The sequence below is a fragment of the Cnephaeus nilssonii genome, assembly GCF_951640355.1.
Source record: "Cnephaeus nilssonii genome assembly, chromosome: 4".
NCBI classification, from domain to species: domain Eukaryota; kingdom Metazoa; phylum Chordata; class Mammalia; order Chiroptera; family Vespertilionidae; genus Cnephaeus; species Cnephaeus nilssonii.
The window spans coordinates 83,370,600-83,393,495 of NC_137075.1; the positions used below are offsets into that span (position 1 = coordinate 83,370,600).

Sequence of the window (22,896 nt, forward strand, 5' to 3'; positions counted from 1 at the left end):
CTAACCACTGAGAATACTGGCCAAGGCTACCTCTGCTTCTTAAAAGTGTGTGTGTGTGTGTGTGTGTGTGTGTGTGTGTGTGTGTGTGTGTGTGTATGTATCCCTAGCTGGTTTGGCTCATTGAATAGAACATTGGCCTGCAGACCAAAGGGTCCTGGGTTTGATTCTTGTCAAGGCCATGTAATTTGGTTGCAGGCTCCTCCCCAGCCTGGGGCCCAGGTTGGGGCTCGTAGAGGAGGCACCAATCAATGTGTTTCTCTCACATCAATGTTCTCTCTGTCTTTTCCTCTCTCTTTCACTCTCCCTAAAAATCAATGTAAAAATATCCTCTGGTGAGGATTAACAACAAAAAAATTATATATATACTAGTGGCCCGGTGCATGGATTCATGCACATTGAAAGGAAATTAATTAGAAGAAAGATTTGTGCAGTAATTATATCACTGCAAAAAATTACATGTCAAAATAGTATATATAATATAGTATTATAAAATTAAAATACAAAATATTTTAATATTGCTATTTGCCCTTTCATAGAAGTGTCAGAGATGAAAAAATTAGTAAAATGTATATGAAAATAATATATATAAATTAATAAACAAATAATATTCTGTCGATGACATCACTTTCTTTCGGCTTCAGAGGTACTCTTCAGATAACATTCTGGCATCCCATGTGATTGGTGCCAGTGAGAGCTTTATATGTATCGTGCATACGTGAGTCAACGTTTATTTTTAAATTGCCAGTGCGCGTCAAATGTACTGACTAGTTCGTTAGACAGATGGTTGGACAGTCACTTAGCCTTTTATATATAGAGAGAGAGTAGAGGCCCAGCGCACGAAATCGCACGTGGTAGCCCGCCACTGCTCGCTGTGCTCGCAGCCCCGCCCACCCACCTGCCGCCCCATGTGCGCTGCCCTGCCTCGCCGTACTCACCACCCTGCCCGCCTGCCACCCACCTTGCTGCGATTGGAGCCTATGGGCCACGGGGGAGGGACCGAGAGGTGCTCAATGCACCTCATGGCAACTGGTCTAGCGGTTGTTCCCGTCGTCATGCTTATGGCCTCTGGCCTTTTATGATATAGGATATATTTTTTTATTATTCATTTAAAAGGAAAAGGGAGAGGGAGAGAAAGATAGAAACTTCAATGATGAGTGAGAACCAATTGATCAGATGCCTCTTATATGCCTCACATTGGGGATTGAGCCCACCACCCAGGCTTATGCCCTGACTGGGAATCAAACTGTGACCTCCTGGTTCATAGATCGACACAACCCAATCACACCACTCACTGCAGAACCAAAGGAATGCTGATTCACCAGCCTTCCAAACCCTATTATTCGGTGAACTTGTCCCATTGGAGACACGTGTGTTCCACCCTCATTCTTCATGGAAGTTTTTCAAAATGAATACAGGCATCTTTCCAAAGAGGTAGTCTCATTCCAGTTCCTTAGGAGAAAACCAGTTTCCTATACTTCTAAACTACCAAAAAAAGGATACACTTTTCCTCACTTGCTAAGTCTTTTATGTTTCCAACTAACTTGCAAGCTTCTTGAATGCCTTGCTACATGTTTTTATAATCTTTATAATTCCTAATAATATTACAAAAGTTTATAGAAGAGATCAGTGGGCAGAAAGTATGAATAGAATTTCAATAGAAGGAAATCATTTTTCAGAAAGAGCCTAATTAGTAGTAGTTCTAAGTTTTGACCTTTATCTTCAACACACTAAACAAATCCAATCAAAGGTATCATATTAAAAACCTTTCTTGTGTAGCTTCAGCGCTGGGTACTCTATTCAACAGGTTTTAGTTGAACTGTGTGGCACTCATTCATTATTAATAGCTTTCACTTCCTGTATCAGTTAGGGATTGTTTTCCTGGTAACAAAGATTTGGTTGCAGCGGCTTTAAAAAATTAGTTTTGCCCTAGCCGATTTGGCTCAGTGGATAGACCCCTTGAACTGAAGAGTCCTGGGTTCAATTCCGGTCAAGGGCAGGCTCCTAGGGTGCAGGCTAGATCTCTGGCCCCAGTCAGGGTTTGTGTGGGAGGCAACCAACGGATGTCTCTCTCACATCCATGCTTCTCTCTCTCTGTCTCTCCCCCTCCCTGCCACTCTCTAAAAATTAATGGAAAAATATCCTCTGGTGAGGATTAACAAAACAAAACAAAAAAAAGTTTATTTTCTCAGTTAAAAGAAGTCCAGAATTAGGTAGTTCAGTGTTAATATGAAAACGACCGAAGGCATAAAGGATCCAGGCTTTTTTACTTCTCCATTCTATCTTTCTAAGCCTTTGGCTTCCATCGTCAAGGTGCCACTGCAGTCAGACCCTCATCTTAGCCTGAAATAAGTGGAAAGGCAATGACAAAATGGCAAAACAACACAACAAAAACACACAAAAAACCCTGTGGTAGTTGTCTGCACTCTTTTTTGGAACTTTATCATAAGTCCAAATGCAAAAAGTTTTAGTTACACCTCATCGGCCAGAACTTATGTGACATGGTCATACTCATTCCCAATGGAGACAAAATGTTTTTTTAAGTGCAATTTTAAAATGCTCCTGCCTTCTGTTATTAAGCATAAGAGGAGGATGGCTAAGAGGCAGGCCACTCCCTGCCACAGTTCCTTTTGAATTTTCTGTACATGATTTCCCAATGCTTGGCATGAGTTGTCCTTAGAATCAATGAATAAATGCATAATGCATTTATAGATAAATCAAGCAGTTCACAATATGATCTCTTTTTTTAAATTAATTGATTTTGTTTCTAGAGCAGTTTGAGGTTTACAGAAAAATTTAACAGAAAGTACAGAGAGTTCCCATACACCTCCCTAACCACCCTCATACAGTTTCCCTTATTATTAACATAATGTGATCTTTGTTAATATTGACACATTATTACCAACTGAAGTCCACAGTTGATTTTAGGGTTTTCTCGCTTTGCAGAGTTCTATGGGTTTTGACACATGCATCATGTATCCATTACTACAATATCATACAGAATAATTTTACTGCCCTAAAAATCCTATGCACATCTTCCTTCCTCCAAAGGAACCCCTGATCTTTTTATTAAACAGAAAGACAACTTTTTGTAAAAGATTTTTTACTGATTTTTTAAAAAGAGAGCGAGAGAGAGGAAAGAAGAGGGGGAGAGAGAGAGAGAGAGAGAGAGAAGCATTGATGTGAGAGTGGCTGCCTCCTGCACACCCCCAACCCAGGGATCTAACTGAAACCCGGGCATGTGCCTTGACAGGGATTTGAACTGGCAACCTTTCAGTGCACAGGATAACACCCAACCAACTGAGCCACGCTGATCAGGGCCCAATGATCTTTTTACTGTCACCATACTTTTCCCTTTTCCAGAATGTCATATAGTTGGAATCATACAATATACCCTTCTCAGACTGGTTTCTTTCACTCAGCAATATGCATTTAAGTTTCCGCCATGTCTTTCTGTGGCTTAATAGCTCATTATCTTATCTATAATAATAAAAGCGTAATATGCTAATTAGACCAGATGCCCTTCTGGACGATCTTCTGGACGAAGCGGTGGTGGCGGCCGCAGTGGCAGGGGCCAAAGTAGCAGCTGTGGCAGCGGGAGCGGGGGCCGAGCCCCTTGCACAAATTTCGTGCATCGGGCCTCTAGTCACTGAATAATATTCCATTGTATGGATGTACCAAAGTTTGATTATCCATTCATCTATTGAAGGACATATTGGTTACTTTCAATTTATGACTAAATTGCTTTAAACATTTATGTGTAGACTAGTAGCCCAGTGCACAAAATTTGTGCATGGGGGGGGGGCTGTCACTCAGCCCAGCCTGCACCCTCTCCAATCTGGGACCCCTCAGGGGATGTCCAACTGCCGGTTTAGGCCCGATCCCGCAGATCGGGCCTAAACCGGCAGTTGGACATCCCTCTCGCAATCCGGAACTGCTGGCTCCTAACCACTCACCTGCCTGCCTGCCTGATCACCCCTAACCACTCTGCCTGCCAGCCTACTTGCCCCCAACTGCTCCCCCCACCAGCCTGATCGCCCCCAACTGCCCCTCCACCAGCCTGCTCGCCCCCAACTGCCCCCCTTGCTGTCCTGCTCACCCCCAACTGGCCCCCCCACCAACCTGCTCGCCCCCAACTGCGCCCCTCGCTGGCCTGATCGCCCCCAACTGCCTTTCCCTCCTGGCCTGATCGCCTGTAACCACCTCTGCCTCGGCCCCGCCACCATGACTTTGTCCAGACGGATGTCTGGAAGGTCTCCTGGAAGGTCTCCTGGTCTAATTAGCATATTACCCTTTTATTAGTATAGAATAGAGGCCTGGTGCACAGGTGGGGGCCAGCTGGTCTACCCTGAAGGGGGTCCCGGATCAGAGTGGGGGTCCCCACTGGGGGGCGTGGCCAGCCTGGGCAAGGGGCTGATGACTGTTTGCAGGCTGGCCACACCCACTTCAGGGTGGGGGTCTCCACTGGGGGGTGTGGCCAGCCTGGGTGAGGGGCTGAGGGCCGTTTGCAGGCTGGCCAAGCCCCTCAGCTTTGTCTGGAAGGACGTCCGGAAGGTCTCCGGAAGGTCTCCGGAAGGTCTCCTAGTCTAATTAGCATATTACTCTTTTATTAGTATAGATTTTTGTTTTTAACTCATTTAGGTGAGTATCTAGGAACATGATTGCTGGGTTGTATGGTAAAACTATATTTTGTTTTTGTTTTTAAATATATTTTATCATTTTTACAGAGAGGAAGGGAGAGGGATAGAGAGTTAGAAACATCAGCTGTCTCCTGCACACCCCCTACTGGGGATGTGCCCACAACCAAGGTACATGTCCTTGACCGGAATCGAACCTGGGACCCTTTAGTCCACAGGCCGATGCTCTATCCACTGAGCCAAACCAGTTGGGGCATGTAAAACTATGTTTAGCTATGTATGAAACTGACAAAATATTTTCAGAAGTGACTACCATTTTGCATTCCCACAAGCAATGAATGAGAGTTCTTGTTGCTCCATATCCTTAGCACTTAGTGTTGTCAGTGTTTAGATTTTCACTATTCTAATAGGATTTAATTACTTAATGAAATACTGATGTCTCGTTGTTTTTTTAATTTGCAATTCCCTAATAACATGTAATGTTGAACATCTTTTCATGTGCTTATTTGGATATCACATATCTTTTTTGGTGAAGTGTCTATTCAGGTCTCTCATTCATTTTTAATTGGGTTGTTGAGTTTCCAAAAGTTCTTTGTATAGACTGGATAACAAATCTTTATTAAATATGTGTTTTTCAGGTATTCCCTCCCAATCTGTGGCTTGCCTTTTCATTCTCTTGTCTAATCAATATTTTTAGCATAAAGTGGCTCATATTTTTTTGTTTCTTAAATCTCTTCTGTATTTTGTGATGTCCCCCCTTTTTAAAAATTTTTTTTAATGTTTTCTTTTTAAAAAAATATATTTTATTGATTTTTTACAGAGAGGAAGGGAGAGGGATAGAGAGTTAGAAACATCAATGAGAGAGAAACATCGATCAGCTGCCCCCTGCACACCCCCTACTGGGGATGTGCACGCAACCAAGGTACATGCCCCCGACCGGAATCAAACCTGGGACCCTTCAGTCCGCAGGCTGATGCTCTATCCACTGAGCCAAACCGGTTTCGGCTAAAATGGCTTTTTAAAATTTTTTTATTGATTTTGAGAGAGAGGGGAAGGAAGAGGAATAGAGAGATAGAAACATCAATGAGAAAGGAATATCATTGGTTGCCTGCCTCCTGCATGCACCCCTATTGGGGATCGAGCCGGAAACCTGGGCATGTGCCCTAACCAGGAATCAAACCAGTGAGCTCTTGGTTCCTGTGTCGACGCTCAATCGGTGAGCCACACCAGCAGGGCTGTCCCTCTCTTTAAAAAAAAAAGTGTGTGTGTGTGTGTGTGTGTGTGTGTGTGTGTGTGTGTGTGTGTGTTTGATTGATTTGAGAGAGAGAAGGAGGGAGAGGGAGAGAAAGAAAACTCAATGAGAGAGTTCAGCTGCCTCCTGCAAGCCCCTACTGGAGACTGAACCAGAAACCTGGGCATGTTCCCTGACTGGGAATTGAACCAGTGACCTCTCCATGCATGGGATGATGCCCAACTGAGTCACATGAGCCAGGACAATTATTCAGTCCTAATATTATGTTTGCTCTTATTATCTTTTATCTGGATCCATCTCACAGGACTTTATTTTATCTTTTCAGAGATCTAACCTTAGTTTTTTTGGCCACTTATATTACATCTATTTCTATCTTAATTTATTCTTTGATCTTTATATTCTTCCTTCTACAGAATTTTGGATTTATTCTTTTTTTTTCTAATGTATTAAGCCAATAATATAATTAATTTTGAGTCTTATCTTCTAGTGTAAAATCATAGATTATTAATTTACCTATACCTATAAATTCTCATATATATAGTATTTTTATTACCTCTCAAATCTAATATTATAAATTTCCATTGAGATTTCTTCTTTGATCTTTCAGTTGTTTTTTTTAATCTCCAAATATATGGAGTTCTAAAAATAGTAATTTTATTATTGATTTCTAACTTAATTGTAATATGATTAGAGAATGAGATCTGTATGATAGGATTTCACCCCCAATTTGTAGCAAGTTGCACAATGGCCTAAATAAAAATTAATTTTCTTAAATCTTCCTGGTATGTTTGAAAAATAGCTGTGATCTCAAAATGCTGGGTGGAGATCTATACATGTTCCTTCGAAAATCTTAATAGCCCTAGCCGGTTTGGCTCAGTGGATAGAGTGTTGGCCTGCAGACTGAAGGGTCCCGGGTTTGATTCTGGTCAAGAGCATATACTTTGGTTGCAGGCTCGATTCCCAGTGGGGGGCGTGTCTCTCTCATCAAAATTTTTAACTCTCTAGTCTTCTCCCTTCCTCTCTGTAAAATCAACAAAATATATTAAAATAAATAATTAATTAAAAAAAGAAAATGTTAATAGTATTGAAGGCATTCCTGCAATGACTGGCAATTCTTGGATATCTTCATATTTAAGAGTGCTATACACTGAATGTTTTATGTTCTCTCAAAATTCATATGTTGTAAACTAACTCCAATATAATGGTATCATAAGGCAGGGGCTTTGGGAGGTGATTAAGTCATGAGGGTGGAGCCCTCATGAATGGGATTAGCGCCTTATAAAAGAGGCCCAAAAGAGCTCCTGACTCTTTTGCCCAAGTGAGGACACAATGAAAAGGACAGATGTCTATAAACCAGGAGGCAGCCACTTACCAGGCAATAAACCTGTTGGCGCCTTGATCATAGACTTCCTAGCCTCCAGAACTGTAAGAAATAAACTTTTGTTTATAAGCCAACTTGTGTTGTTTATAAGCCACTTAGTCAATGGCATTTTGTTATAAAAGCCGAAATGGACTAAGAAAGAGTGAAGTATTAAAAAGCTGATTGGAAATTCTTTATGCACAGATGAGCCTTGTTGACTGGGTTTTCAATGTAGGATGATTGCTTATGGACCCAGACAGTTCATTATGGGATCCCTCACATGTCAATATTCTGCCATTCTAATCTATCTTCTACAATTATATTGGCATTTGTTTGTCTATTATCTTCTCTCCTGATCTTTTTTCCATCGGGTTTATAAACTTGACACTCCTTTAATTTCATTAAATACTTGTTTTAGTATTTTTAAAAAATCCTCACACAAGGATGTTTTTACTGATTTACAACAGGGGTTGGGAACGTCTGGCCTGCAGGCTGTATAAGGCCCGCGAAATCATTTGGTCTGGCCCTGCCAAGGCATTAGGGGTGAGTTAATTAAATGTTTGACCAAATACAGCAGGCTAATTTTTAAATTGATATTTTTGTATGGCCCACAAGTCTATATATATAAAAGCCCAATATGCAAATTGTCCCTGCGGGAGTTTGACCGGGAGACGGATCACTCCCTATGAGGTGTGTCGACCACCAGGGGGCGGTGCGGAACGAAGGAAGGCTCCGGCCAGCAGCCAGCAGCCGGGGAAAGGAGGCCCCAGCAGGCAGCCGGATGGCTCCAATCGGCCCTGATTGCCAGCCAGGCCTACGTACTCTACCTGTGTATGAATTTCGTGCACCGGGACTCTAGTGATGTTATAAATATCCAAATGGCCCTTGGCAGAAAGGAAGTTCCCCACACCTGATTTAGAGAGAGAGGAAGGGAGAGAGAGAGAGAAAGAGAGGGCAACATCAATATGAGTGAGAAACACTGGGGATCGGGGCTGCAACTTAGATATGTGCCCTGACGGGATAGAACCTACAACTTTTTGGTATATGGGACGATGCTTCAACTGAGTCACCCGACCAGGGCATTAAAATTTTTTTATTGAAGCATATATACATTCAGAAAAGTGACCACAAATATGCCTCCTGAACATACATGTAAACCAGCATTCAGATTAACAGAACACTGTCAGTACTTCATGAACTCCCATGTTCTCCTCCAGTCATTACTCCACCAAGACTAATGACTACTTTGACTTCTAACAGCATGGCTATTTGGGTGTTTCCAGTTTAGGATTAGTACAAAGTATGGGTGTGAACTTCTTTATACATGTTCTTTTAGTGAACATATGGACACATTTCTGTTGAGTACATACCTAGGAGTGAAATTGTTGGGACAAAGGCTTGCATATATTCAGCTTTAGCTGATACTGCCAAACATTTCAACAAAGTTATTGTGCCAATTTATGTTCCCTTCAGCAGCATATTAAAGTCCCAGTTGCCCCACAAGCTTGCCAATACTTGATCTATACTGTTGGTTTTTGTTTTGTTTTTTTCATTTTAGGCTTTCTGGTGAGTATGAAATGGTAGCTCACTGTGGTTTTAATTATTTGCATTTACTCTTTTTTTTTTTTTCTGAACAGGTTTTATTATACAGACGGGGTGGGGCTCAGTCCTTCTTGGCTGCTGCCTTCCTCATGGCTGCAAGGACATTGCTCAGCTCCTCTCTCTTCCTCTTGGCGCGAATGTGTGCATTTACTCTTTAAAATGAGGGAGTTAATCCCCTACATCTGCCAGAAATTCCCCCTTTATGGTTACTTATCTAATGGAACTTAGAACCTTCTTCCTGTGCTGGAGGGGATAGAATAGAGGCTGAGGGCAACAAGCTTCGCACTCAGACACACTGAGGTTTGATTCCCAGCTCCAATGCTTACTTGTTTTTGTTACCGAGAAATTTATTTAACCTTCTTAATTTTATGCAAAATGGCACTAAAAATAGTCCTGCTTTACTAGGTTATTATGAATATTATATGAGATAAAATATGCAAAGTTCCTAGCACACTGTGATCACATATTCAACCAATGGCAGCTATTATTATACTTTATATTGTTTATGCACATCTCATTTCTCCTTCTGATTTACATTCTCTGACAAAGCAATAGCACACAGCACACACTAGCTGCCTCACATACTAGTACTTTATTGCTGATAAAGACTGGTTGAGAGAACGATTTTAAATATAAACGGAAGGTATTGTGGTTGTTATAAAAGAAGGCATAAATTATTATAATGGCTATAGTACAAAATACATTGCTAATGAGTAATACATTGTTTAAACAAGTGTCTCTCCTGTTTACCTTCATTATTTAACAGTTATTGCAGCAGGAAAACACTCCTGGAGCTAATTAGTAATAATTAGATGTTCCATATTGCATTTGTGAGGGTTCCAGAAAAAAAAATGTCACCCTAGAAACAAAAAGAAAACACCATTTTTCTCAAGAGACGTTAGGCTTTTCAAATTTTAACCGACCCTTTGTTCAGCAGTGAAGAAACTGGTAAGGCAACAGCTGCCCCAGCAGCTTCCGTACAAGATGGCGCCTCCCACTTGTACACCCCGCCTGGGATTACGTCCCCCGGTCGCAGGACCGGAAGTGGTTTCGGCCCTAGTGGATCCGGGTGGGTGCGCGCAGGTGGCTGCGGAGGTTCCAGCGCTTCAGCCTGAGGTGCCGCAGGTGTTCGGGTGGGATCCGGGCCACAGGTAAGTGAGGGTCAGAGGCCCGCGAGGCCTTCCACCCGACTTGTGCGAGGGGCGGAGCGGGTTTCCAGTGCGGATTGAGAAGAGGGGTCGTGGAGCTGATGATGTCACCGTGTGTGGGGGCGACTAAATTGCGGGGACCCTGCCGTCCCAGAGCGACTTGGCCCTGCCCCTCTCCCCGCCCCACGGCGTGGCTTCCTCGCACCAAGTGCACGGGGCCCCCCACGCCCTCCCAGAGAAACGCCCTCGCACCCCCTTCTCTCTGCAGAAGCACCTCCCAGACCTTCGTGGCTTCTTGACCCGGTGAAAAGGAAGCACCATCTGCAGCACCTGGTAACTCCTGGGGCGCTGCGTGTTCCGCGCGTCCAGTCACAGATCCCTCGCGTGATTCGTGGGGACTCACCCCGCCCCCCATGGTTACCACCCCTTTCCTCCCAGGCCACACCCGCGGCGTCGGGCCTTGCTGGGGAAACACCTGTTTGTTTTTTCGCATCTCCGGGATAGATCAAAACTGGAACGTTAATGAGGATCTGTTACAAAATCGATACCTGCTCTTTAAAATAGAAACAAACCCAAACCTTTATAAGCTTTCGACGTGCAATTGGACACCGACGAACTCTCTTATTAAACACCATATTAATTACATCGTCTGTTTTAGTTGTAAGGACGGAAGGAACTGCACTGAAAGGTTTTGCTAATTATCAGAATTGCGCGAGAGAGGAGGTTTAATATGGAGGAATGATTAATTTTGGTCAAGTTGACCTTGTTTTAATAATGTACTTTTGTAAGAAATTGTTTTAGAGAGAGAGAGGAACACAGATTTGTTGGTCCACTTATTAATGCATTCATTGTTGACTCTTGTATGTTCCCTGACCAGGGATCGAAACGGCAACCTGGGCGGATTAGAGCGATGCCGTAACCCACTGAGCTACCCAGCCAGGGCACTAATGCACTTATTCTTCTATATTTATTTTGGTTGTAGTCCGTGCACACAATCTTGTAAAACATTGATGAAATTTTAAAAACAAAATAGATGCTCTTTGACCTGGGTCTTTCCATTTCCATTTTTTCTTCTTTAGTTGCTTGCCCAAAAGTAAGAACTGTTTGGGGTGTGCTTTCCTATTTCTTTTTCTTTATATATATTGACAGGTGTTTGCACATATAAAATATATTTGTGTTAAACTTTCACAAATGTATATTTTACAAAATGATGTATTGTACCTACTCAGCAACTTGACTTCTTGTGCTTAAAAATTGGTCTTAGAACTTTTCCTTTGTCATTATGTAGAGATCTACCTTATTCTTTCGGCTTGCTCTGTAAATTCCATAGTATGTTAAGGTTCCATAGTATGTGAGATTCCGTAGATTGCTTACAGTTTTTCACTGTAAAGACACAGTGTTGCATAGAAAATCCTCCATGTGTTTGTGTGCCCATATGAGCATGTCTCAAGTAGTTACTAGTGAGATTATGTTGTTGTTGTTTTTAAATTGATGTTTAGAGAGAGAGGAAAGGAGGGAGGAAAGGAGGAAGGGAGGGAGGGAGGGAGGGAGGGAGGGAGGGAGAGAGAGAGAGAGAGAGAGAGAGAGAGAGAGAGAGAGAGAGAGGATGAAACATGGGGGTTGGCTGCTGCTTGCACACCCCTTACCAGGGATTGAGCCACACCCTGGGCATGTGCCTGACTGGGAATTGAACCGCCAAAGTTTTGCAACGACACCTAACTGAGCCACACTGGCCAGGGCGTGAAATTACGTTTTCATGATTGTTGCTTAGGTGTATTTTCTCTTTAAGAAATGTCTCATTTCTATTGGGTTGTCTTTTTATATGCATATAGTAGTGTTTTTATATATTCTGGATAGTAATCTTTTTGTCATTTATGTATGTTTTAAATATTCATCTCCAACATAATGCTTTTTAAAGTTGTTGTTTGTCTTGCCCGGCCAGTGTGGCTCAATTGGTTGAGTGTCATCCCATGCACCAAGAGGTTACCGGTTCGATTCCTGGTCAGGGTACATGCCAGGGTTCTGGGCTCAATCCCCAGTAGCAGGTGTGCAGGAGGCAGCCAATCCATCCGCAGGCTGACAGTCTAGCCACGGAGCCAAGCCAGCTAGGGCTAAATAAAAACATATTTAAAAAAGAAACATATTTAAAAAAAGAAAAGTTGTTGCTTGTCTTTAGCCATGTGGCATCTTTGTTGAACCATAGGTTTAAATTTTATGTTTAAATATATCAATCTTTTACATGTGTATTTTGTATTTTCTGGCTATCATTCCCTATCCTGATGGTTTCATAAAGCCAGTATTTATAAGCCTTTTGAGATTAATACAGGAGGTTTGGGGACAATAAATGAATTGGTGGGCTTTGAATTGTTTCTGGAGCCACAACTCTGGCCTGTAAAGACTTCATTTGTAAAATAAGGACAGCTGTGGTTTTTTGTTGTTAATCCTCACCGGAGGATATTTTTTCCATTGATTTTTAGGGAGAGTGGAAAAGAGAGGGGAAGACCGAGAGAAACATCTGTGTGAGAGAAACACATCGATTGGTTGCCTCCTGCAGGAACACCTCCACCCTCTACCAGGGCCTGGGCGGGGGAGGAGCTTGCAACCAAGGTATGTGCCCTTGACCAGAATCGAAGAACATGGGACCCTTTGGTCCACAGGTCCACGCTCTATCCACTGAGCCAAATCAGCTAGGGCAAGGACTGCTGTTTTTAATATCTCAAGAGTTGGGTTGCCACCTAGATGATGGCAGAGGACTGACAAATCCATCATCCATTGTTGGAATGTTTCTTTCTCTCTGGATACATTTCGTGTCAGGCTCTGACATTAGCGTCCAATCTGGCCAAATTTCTGATAAAAATGTTTATTAAATCCTTTCAGATATCTTGTCAGGTTTCAGCTGGGACAAACAGCAGATATTTCTAGTGGTATTAAACAACCCATGGGCCTAAAAGAGGGTGTAAAGGTTACTACTTCCCCAGATCCAGAGTCATTCCCGAAGATAGCCAAAAGCCATAGGTCTGGAGTTTGAGAGGAAGTTTGAAATTTTATTTCCCTCTCTTATTGGCTTCAGGATGTTATCCATTTAGAAAAACCTTTGAGGGTCCTTCCTGGGTGTAAGAAATTCTAATTAATGCTCTGATGTTAGTCTCTGACCTAGCAGTAAAAATTACTTAAGAGCCTTGACCAGTGTGGCTCAGTGGCTGGATTTGTGAGCTTGATCCCCAGTAGGGGGAGTGTGAGAGGCAGCATATCGATATTTCTCTCCCTTTCCCTTCCTTTCTCTCTAAAAATCAATTAAAAATCTTTTTTTTTTAAAATTACTCAAGCCGAAACCGGTTTGGCTCAGTGGATAGAGCGTCGGTCTGCGGACTGAAGGGTCCCAGGTTCGATTCCGGTCAAGGGCATGTACATTGGTTGCGGGCACATCCCCGGTGGGGGGTGTGCAGGAGGCAGCTGGTCGATGTTTCTCTCTCATCGATGTTTCTGGCTCTCTATCCCTCTCCCTTCCTCTCTGTGGAAAATCAATAAAATATATTTAAAAAAAAATTACTCAAGAAAGATTGCCTGTAACCTCAGGTAGTTTTATTTTTAAAAGGCAACTGTTCAAGAGTCCTTTCAGAGTGAAAAGGCAGTTCAGACAAGAGGATATTAGAATGAGTACTCAAGTAAAAGAGGATAGGATGAAGTCATGGAGGTAGTTAGTAGTCAACTCTGTCTTATGTTCTTTTTTGTTTCTTTGTTTGTTTTTTAACCCCACCCAAGGATATTTTTCTGTTGATTTTTAGAGAGAGAGGAGGGGAGAGGGAAAGACAGAGAGAAATATTGATGTGAGAGAAACACATCAATTGGTTGCCTCCTGCATGAGCCCCAACCAGGGCCTGTGATAGAGAGGAGCCTGCAACCAAGGTACGTGCCCTTGACCGGAATCAAACCCAGGACCCTTCAGTCCTCAGGCTGATGCTCTATCCACTGAGCCAAACTGGCTAGGTCTATCTTATGTTTTTGTGTGTGTGTGTGTGTGTGTTTATCTTTGGTACCTGTTATCTTTTTAATTTTTTAAATGTTTTTATTGTTATTTTTAGAAAGAGAGAGAGGGATAGAGAGATAGAAACATCGATTGATTGCCTCCTGGACGTCCCTACTGGGGATGGAGCCTGCAACTGAGGTATGTGCCCTGATAGGGAATCAAACCAGTGACCTCTTGGTTCATGGGTGGATGCTCAGCCACTGAGCCACACTGGCTGGGCTTTAAAACAATTTTTTATTATCCCTTTAAATAAATCAGTGAAGCTACTTAGAAATTTTGAAACCTTTTTTGAGCTTCTTCATGCCAATGAAAATAGGTATCTCATTTTGTTTGCTCAATTGGGGAACCCCTACTTTCAAGTGTACTTTTTATTTTTTTATTATTTTTTAAAATATATTTTATTGATTTTTTTACAGAGAGGAAGGGAGAGGGATAGAGAGTTAGAAACATCGATGAGAAACATCAATCAGCTGTCTCCTGCACACCTGCCACTGGGGATGTGCCCGCAACCAAGGTACATGCCCTTGACTGGAATCGAACCTGGGACCCTTCAGTCTGTAGGCCGACGCTCTTTCCACTGAGCCATACCAGTTAGGGCTCAAGTGTATTTTAGTGTACTTTTAAAATGATTTTTAGCTTAGCTGGTTTGGCTTAGTGGATAGAGCGTTGGCAGTCAAGGGCACATGCCTGGGTTGCGGGCTCAATCCCCAGTAGGGGTCATGCAGGAAGTAGCCAGTCAATGATTCTCTCTCATCATTGATGTTTCTATCTTTCTCTCCCTCTCTCTTCCTCTCTGAAATCAATAAAAAAAAACACACACAAAAAAAACATGGCACTCGTGGGTGCTGGACCAGCCATTCTGCGCCTCTTACCTGTCTCAGTGCGCTTTCTTCTAAAAATAAATGAATAAATGAATGAATGAATGAATAAATAAATAAATGATTTTTATCTAATTGGAACATTCCTTATTAAAGCCATTATAATTTTAGATCATGATTTGCTTGAGAGGGACAGTATTATGTACTGTACATGATTGTATGTGCTATACTTTTCTACGAGTGGCAGTGCAGCGGGTTTACACCAGCGTCACCACAACATGTGAGTCATGCATTGTGCTATGACATTATGACAGCAACAATGTCAGTAGACAATAGGAATTTTTAATTATAATCTTATGGGACCACCATTGTATGTACAGTTCATCATTGACCAAAATGTTGTTATGCAGTAGGTGACTGTATTTAACAGGGTGTCTGTGTCCATTTTTTTTCAATTGGCTTGCTTTACTTATGTATATTATCCTGTCTTGACCCTTTGGACATTTCAGTTTGCATCCTCCGCCTGAGCATCTTGGAATTCTCTCATGGTTCTATCCTAATTCTTTTGGAGGCCCCCAGTTCCTTTGTACTGCCCTAGCTTACCCTCAATATCCGAGTCTGTTTCTATGGAGAACTACTGAGATTTCTGGTGCAAGAAGATCCATGTTTTCTGAAGCCCATTTGCTTCGTTCCCCCACTACCTACACCTTGCAGAAAAGTAAAAAAAAAAGAATCTCTCCACTAACTTGCTAATGATTAGATTTTTATGGAAGCATAAATTTCCACTCAATTCTTGTTAGAGATTGAAGGTTTAAAGTGCAAACACCTTGAAGAAGGTCTATATCAGTAAGTGAAAGCCAGAGTCTAGCTTAATTCTGTTTTATTTTTTATTTATTATTTTTTAAAATATATTTTTATTGATTTCAGAGAGGAAGAGAGAGGGAGAGAAACATCAATGATGAGAAAGAATCATTGATCAGAAGCCTCCTGCACGACCCACACTGGGGATTACATAAGTAAAGCAAGCCAATTGAAAAAAAAATGGACACAGACACCCTGTTAAATACAGTCACCTACTGCATAACAACATTTTGGTCAACCCAGGCTTGTTCCCTGACCAGGAATCAGCCACTGAGCCTCGCTGGCTGGACTAGCTTCTTCTGTTTTGATATGATTTTATATGATTAAGAGAGCCCTAGGCAACTGGTAGAGGGCAGGAGGGTTTTCTTAGGAGAGAATGGAGATAGAGATGGAGTAGAGAATGTAAAAAAGTGAAAAAATTAAAATACAACTGCTTCATATAAAAATTTGTAGCAATTTTTTTAGTTTGTGGGTACAAGATTGTAAATGGAACAACCCCCAAGTTTCAGTGGAAACTTCTTTCCATACAGGCTTAAATTCTGTGTGTAAATTTATTGTTACCATTTGTCTTGCAGATTGTGGGATTAGTGACATGCTTTCCTAAACAGCAGCAAGGTTGAAGATGTCTAGACACTTGGTGGCTTTGACAGTGACCACTCTCCTGGGTGCGGCAGTGGGGGTGTTTGTCCTGTGGAAAGGCATCCAGCGCCGGAGGAGTAGGAGCCGCCGTGGAACCTGGCAGCAGCAGCAGCAGCAGCAGCAGCAGCAGCAGCAGCAGCAGCAAGCTCCAAGCAGGAGCGAGCTGCCCCCGCCAGAAGAGGACCAGCTGCCTTCCAGTGCCCCCAGAGCCTCATGGGAAGAGAGGATCCTGGAAGCAAAGGTGGTCACTGTGTCTCAGGAGGCAGAGTGGGATCAAATTGAACCCTTGCTTAGGAGTGGGTTGGAAGATATTCCAGTACTTGGAATCGACTGTGAGTGGGTAAGTTAAAAAGCAAAAATAGGACAAATCATGTCTGCTTTTCCCACTAGAGGTCTTGAGTCATCAGGTAAAGGATAAGATTAAAGATTAGCTTGTTCTCAACTTGCTGGTAAGTACATTTTAGCAAAAGTTGCTTCTCAGGATAAGGGAATGCTCATAATCATAGATTCTGAAGCCAGGCAGATCCATTTGAGTTCCATGTTCACCACTTATCATTCTGTGAACTTGGACATGCTACTTAAGTAAGTTTGAGCCCCAGTGTACTTTTTTGTAATAGGGATGTAATGGTATCTACCTCCCAGGGAATTTCTAAGGGTTCAGATAGCCTCTATAAAGGCTTTAGCACAATTTTAACATATAGTAAGTGATCATTGAATACTAGCTACTATTAATATTTTTAATAGTATTTTCATAAGGATGTCATGAGAAGTTCATTAAGGAAGTCTATTAAATGGGAATTATTATACAAGTCAGAATTTTAAAAGATAACATTTAAAATTTGAAATATTATTTACTCTAAGCCAGGTACTATGCTGTTTTGTTTGATCATTTCATATAGTTTAATTAGATTCTCTTAATAATTTTATGTAGGGAGATGCCATTACTATCCTCACATTTATAGATAGGAAATTGGGGCATAAAAAGGATTAGTTACTTACCAAAGGCCACAAAACTGGTAACTAGCATTGGAGGCCAGGGCTTTCTTTACCATCTGGTTACTTTTACTAATGGCTATTAACTTTGGGGAAGTTGTTGCATGGTTATGATGATAGTAATATGGCATACCTACTCTTCTGTCATTGTGATTCACAGAGTGAACTTTAATCTTGAAACAGAAGATATTACAAAAATATAAATAACTCAGAAGTATCATCTTACTAATTCAATGTTATACCTTACCAAGAATCTCTGATACTTGTTTTCTGGATATCTAGAATACAGCCAGGAACCAGAAAATGTAATCAAAAGAAGCTTTAAGCAGAATAATTGCCACAAAATCAGATCAGGGTTGGTAGGAGTGACTACTAGATGTCAATACAATGATGACCAAGAAGAGAACACCTGACAGTGTGGGGAAAGTTTAGTAGTCACACAGGCCCTACACCTTAGCTACTGAGAGTATTTCTTTGTATCATCAATAGTAGTAATTTATACAAATGACCTTGGGCCACCAAGAAAGAATTGGAGGCCCTGGCTGGATAGCTTGGTTGGTAAGAGCATTATTCCGATACACCAAGGTTGTGAGTTCGATTCCCTGGTCAGGGCACATACAAGAATCAACCAATGAATGCATAAATAAGTGGAACAACAAATTGATGTTTCTCTCTCCTTTCCTCTCTCTCTAAAAAATTAATAAATAAGAAAAAGACAGAATTAGGCACTTTTAGTTTATTTTATATAAGAAATGATATCCTTTTAGAAATATTTACACCAACAACAGTAGAAGAAAATATTAGTAAACAGTGAGCTTTAGTAGATTAGGAAAATTCACATTTGCCAAATACCTTGATTATTCTAACTAAATGAAGTATAAGCACAGCAACAACCGAGTATTCTGAAGTGAATAGTTACTAACAGCAATTGACTTAATAATAATAGGGTTTAATTATAGCAGAGGCATGGAAAAGTTAAAGGGGCAAATAATCCAAAACCCACTTCATTTGGGCTTTTGATATGTATTAATTTCATGCTTGATGCCACCTCTCCCTTGAGGAGTGATTGCATTTCTCCAATTGCTGCCACAGAAAAACTTTATGAAAAAGTCATCCATCCTTGTTCACCTTTCTTCCATTTCTATTTCCCTTTCTCTTTCATTTACTTTCGTGTTTAGTTACTGTTTTTGCTCTTGTTTTACAGTCAGTAGTTGTTTAGATTTTCCAAATAATTCACCTTTTTTTAGTTTGTCTTTTTAAAAAATTTATTGATTTTGAGAGAGAGAGAGAGAGAGAGAGAGAGAGAGAGAGAGAGAGAGAAACAGAAACATCGATTTGTTGTTCCACTTATTTAGGCATTCATTGGTTGATTCTTGTATGTGCCCTTACCGGGAATCCAATCCACAACCTTGGTGTATCACGACGATGCTCTAACTTACTCAGCCAGGGCCTAGTTTGTCTTTATACCTCAGACCTTTTTTTTAGGGTCATTTTCTTTAAGGTCATACTTTAGAAGTTCATTTTTTGAGGTCTCATCCTATCTAATAAAAGAGTAATATGCAGATTGACTATCACTCCAACACACAAGATGGCTGCCCCCAAGTGGTCAAAGATCCTGGCCCCATGTGGACACAAGATGGCCACCACAAGATGGCCAGCAGGAGAGGGCAGTTGGGAGGGACCAGGTCTGCAAGGGAGGGCAGTTGAGAGGAACCAGACTTGCAAGGGAGGGCAGTTGGGGGTGATCAACCCTGCAGGGGAGGGCAGTTAGGGGTGAACAGGCCTGCAGAGGAGGGATGTTGGGGGCAAACAGGCAGGCAGGGGAGTAGTTAGACATCAATCAGGCTGGCATGGGAGTAGTTAGGGGTGATCAGGCTGGCAGGCAGAAGCGGTTAGGTGCAATCAGGAAGGCAGGCAGGCGAGCAGTTAGACATCAATCAGGCTGGCATGGGAGTAGTTAGGGGTGATCAGGCTGGCAGGCAGAAGCGGTTAGGTGCAATCAGGAAGGCAGGCAGGCGAGCAGTTGGGAACCAGCAGTCCTGGATTGTGAGAGGGATGTCTGACTGCCCCAGAACCCTAGTACCCCAGAACCTCCCCTTGTGACCTCTTATAATCATTATTCCCTCCCTCCCCTCTAAGGTTACCCTGATTTCATAGTATTTACTTCCTTGTTTTTCTTTATGCTTTTACTACTCAAGCATGCACTGTAATTTAATTTTGCCTTCTTTTTAAATTTAACGTAACTGAAATAATCAAGTATGTATTCTTTTTGTGTCTGGTATCTTTTGTCCACCCTTTCGTTTGTGAGATTTACCTATGTTGTGTGTGACTGTGACTCATTGCCATATATATAATAGTCCATTGTATAAATATATCATTATTTATTCATCCATCCTAACATTAATGAACATTCGGGTTGTTTACCATTTGGGACTCTTACAAAGAATGCTGCATTCTGTATTATTGGGCATGTTTATCTGTGAGTGGAGTCCTGGGTCATAGAGTTTGTATTTATAGATAATGCCAAATGGTTTATATGTTAGTTTGAACTAATTCACCCTCAGTAGTGTATGAGTATACTCATTGTTTCCAACTGTTTTTGGTGTTTTTTGTTTTTTAGAAACATTGTTGTTCTGCTTATTTATGCATTCATTGGTTGATTCTTGTATGTGCCCTCTCCGGGGAGACCAAACCTGCAACCTTGGTGTATCTGCATAATAGTCTAACCAACTTAGCTACCCAGCAGGGCCTGGTCCAGGCACGTACAGAAGGCAACCAATTGATATTTCTCCTGCAGATCGATGTCCCTCTCTCCCTCCTCCCCCTCGCTTCCTCTCTCAAAGCATGTCTTAGAGTGTCGTCCCATACACCAAAAGGTTGTGGGTTCCATTCCTGGTCAGGGCACATATCTAGGTTGTGGGTTCGATCCCCAGTCAGGGCCATATCAGGAGGCAACTGATTGATGTTTCTCTCTCACAACGATGTGCCTCTCTCTCTCCCCCCACCTTCTTCTCTCTCTAAAATCAGTAAATACAGCCTTGGATCAGGATTTTTTTAAAAAGTTATGCTGGCCTCATATGAGTTAGGGCTGTTCCTTATTTTTGTGTTCTTTGGAAGAGTTTATGTAAGATTATCATTTTCTTTTCCTTAAATGTTTGATTAGAATCTACTAGTGAAACCATCTGGAGTTTTCTTTTAAGGGAAGTTTTTAGATTAGGGATATACTTTTTAAAAATAGTTTCAGGCTATGCATGTTATTTATTCATGTCTGTTTTGATAAATTATATTTTTTATCTAAATCTGTCTTATCAAAATTTTAAATTGCATGCATAAACTTGTTTATAATATCCTCCGACAGTTTTTTTCCCCCCCTGTCTGATGGATACGTAGGGATGGCTTCTTTTTCATTTTTTACATTCTTGCTTATTTGTGCTTCTCTCTTTTTTTCTTGATTACTCTTTCCATGAGTTTATCTATTTTATTAGTCTTTTCAAAGAACCAACTTCTGGCTTTGTTGATCTTCTTTATTGTATATGTTCTATTTCATTGATTTATACTCTTTCTCTGTTATTTCTTTTCTTCTAGTCTCTTGGGCATAATTTGCTGTACGCTAATTTATTCTTCATCCTACTTTAATGACATCCTATCATGCTACTCCACTGAAACTGGTCAAGTTGGTGGCTTTCTTGTTTTCTGATCTACCATAGTGGACACTTATTTGGACTCATATTATTCTAGTTCTCAAAAACATCTGCACAATTCCTACGCAAGACAGTCTCTTCTTAGCTTTCATACCTTCTCACTTTCCTGTTTCCTATCTTACTGTTCTTTCCTCTTTTTCCTTTTCTTACCTCTCTTCTACCTGACATCTAAAGACAGATGGCTCAGGCTTGGTCTCTTCTCTCTACCCCAGGGATAGCAAACTCAGATGCCTACAAGCTCCAGATAGGACATGCGAATGAATGATGTAGAGTGATTATATTTCGAATGCATCGGAATATTCTTAAATTTCAAAGAAATATGTTTCCTCCCCTTTTTTTCTTTAAACACAAGGCCTCTATGGTCTATCTTTCATTTTCCTAGTTTTGAGAGAGACATGGACCCTGAGAAATACCTCTTTGTATTAGAAAAACAGTGGTATCCTACCTAATAAAATAGCAATATGCAAATTGACCACACCTTTTCTACGCCAAAACCACACCCACCAGCCAAAGCCACGCCCACCAGCCAATCAGGGCGAGTATGCAAATTACCCAACAAAGATGGCGGCTAATTTGCATACACCGAGGGAGGGAGGGGTGAAGACTGAAGACAACTTAGAAGGAAGAGGGAGGAAAAGCGGAAAGCAAGGTGGCTGCCAGAGGGAAAGCCCGGGCGGGGCGGGGTGGAGCTGGGCGGGCGGCAGTGGCGAGCGGGTGCAGGTGCAGCGGCTGCAAAGGCGGCGGCAGCGCACGCAGCCCCAACGGCCACTTGCAGGATTCTTCCAGCAAATGGGCTACTAGTACAAATATAATGATAAATGGAAGATGACAGTTGGCTTCAGTGTTGAGAAGACATGGTGAAGCTGCTATATAGTTCAAGCCAAGTGTTGCCAGATCATTCAGTTCTTTAAAGAGAAACTTGGAATATAGATTTTTTAAAAATGTAAACTCTACTAATTTTAACTTCTGGCACAAGTTTTTAAACATGTGGAGACAAAAAAATGAAACATGTCTGTGTGTCAGCAGTTGAGTCCATGGACCACTAATTTGGTCCTCTAATCTACATTATTTTTCTAAGTGATGTCATCTAATGTTTAGGAGAACTGGTTATTTAATTTCTTTAAATTAAAGTATAGTTGGCATACAATATTATATTAGTTTTATGTGTACAACAGTGCTCCAGTATTTACGTACCTTACAATGTCATCATGCAAAGTTATGGTATTATCGGCTATATTCTCTGTGCTGTACACTCCATCTCTGTAGCTTATTTAATTTATAACTGGAATTTTTTGCCCTTATTTTCCTTCACCTTTTTCATCCATCCTCCCACCTCTCTTGCCTCAGGCAACCATCAATTTGTTCACTGAATCTGCGAGTCTGTTTTATTTATTTTTTGTTTAAATTCCACATGAAGTGAAATCACATAGTATTTGTCTTTCTCTGACTGACTTTATTTCACTTGGCATAATATCCTCTAGGTCCATCCCATGTTGTCACAAATGGCAAGATTTCATTCTTTTTTTTATTACTGAATACATTCCATTGTATATGTGTGTGTGTGTGCGTGACACACACATATCACATATTTATTTATTTAAATATGTTTTTATTTATTTTAGAGATCAAGGGAGAGGGAGATAGAAACATCAATGCATTAACATCGATCGGCTGTCTCTTGCCTGCCCCCTACTGGGTATCAAGCCCACAACTGGGGCATGAGCCCTTGACCGGAATCGAACCCGGGATCCTTGAGTCCACAGGCCGACACTCTATCCACTGAGCCAAACCAGCTAGGGCTGGGTTTATTTATTTTTATTTAAAAAATATATTTTTATTGACTTCAGAGAGGAAGGGAGAG

The 22,896-nt window shown here is 41.4% G+C and overlaps 1 protein-coding gene across 4 annotated transcripts in view; it reads left to right on the top strand.

Moving 5' to 3' along the window:
* Positions 1 to 22,896, top strand: part of EXD2 (exonuclease 3'-5' domain containing 2) — a 70,241-nt gene that overhangs the window by 22,057 nt on the left and 25,288 nt on the right. Inside the window, exons 1-2 of one of the 4 annotated variants that reach the window (XM_079767514.1) lie at positions 9,129 to 9,999; positions 16,278 to 16,681. In XM_079767514.1, coding sequence (XP_079623640.1) covers positions 16,325 to 16,681 — 357 coding nt within the window. In that variant the 5' untranslated portion in view covers positions 9,129 to 9,999; positions 16,278 to 16,324. Of the gene's footprint in view, positions 1 to 9,128; positions 10,330 to 16,277; positions 16,682 to 22,896 lie in introns of those variants that run through there. The other 3 variants (XM_079767512.1, XM_079767511.1, XM_079767513.1) reach the window with 3 other exon arrangements.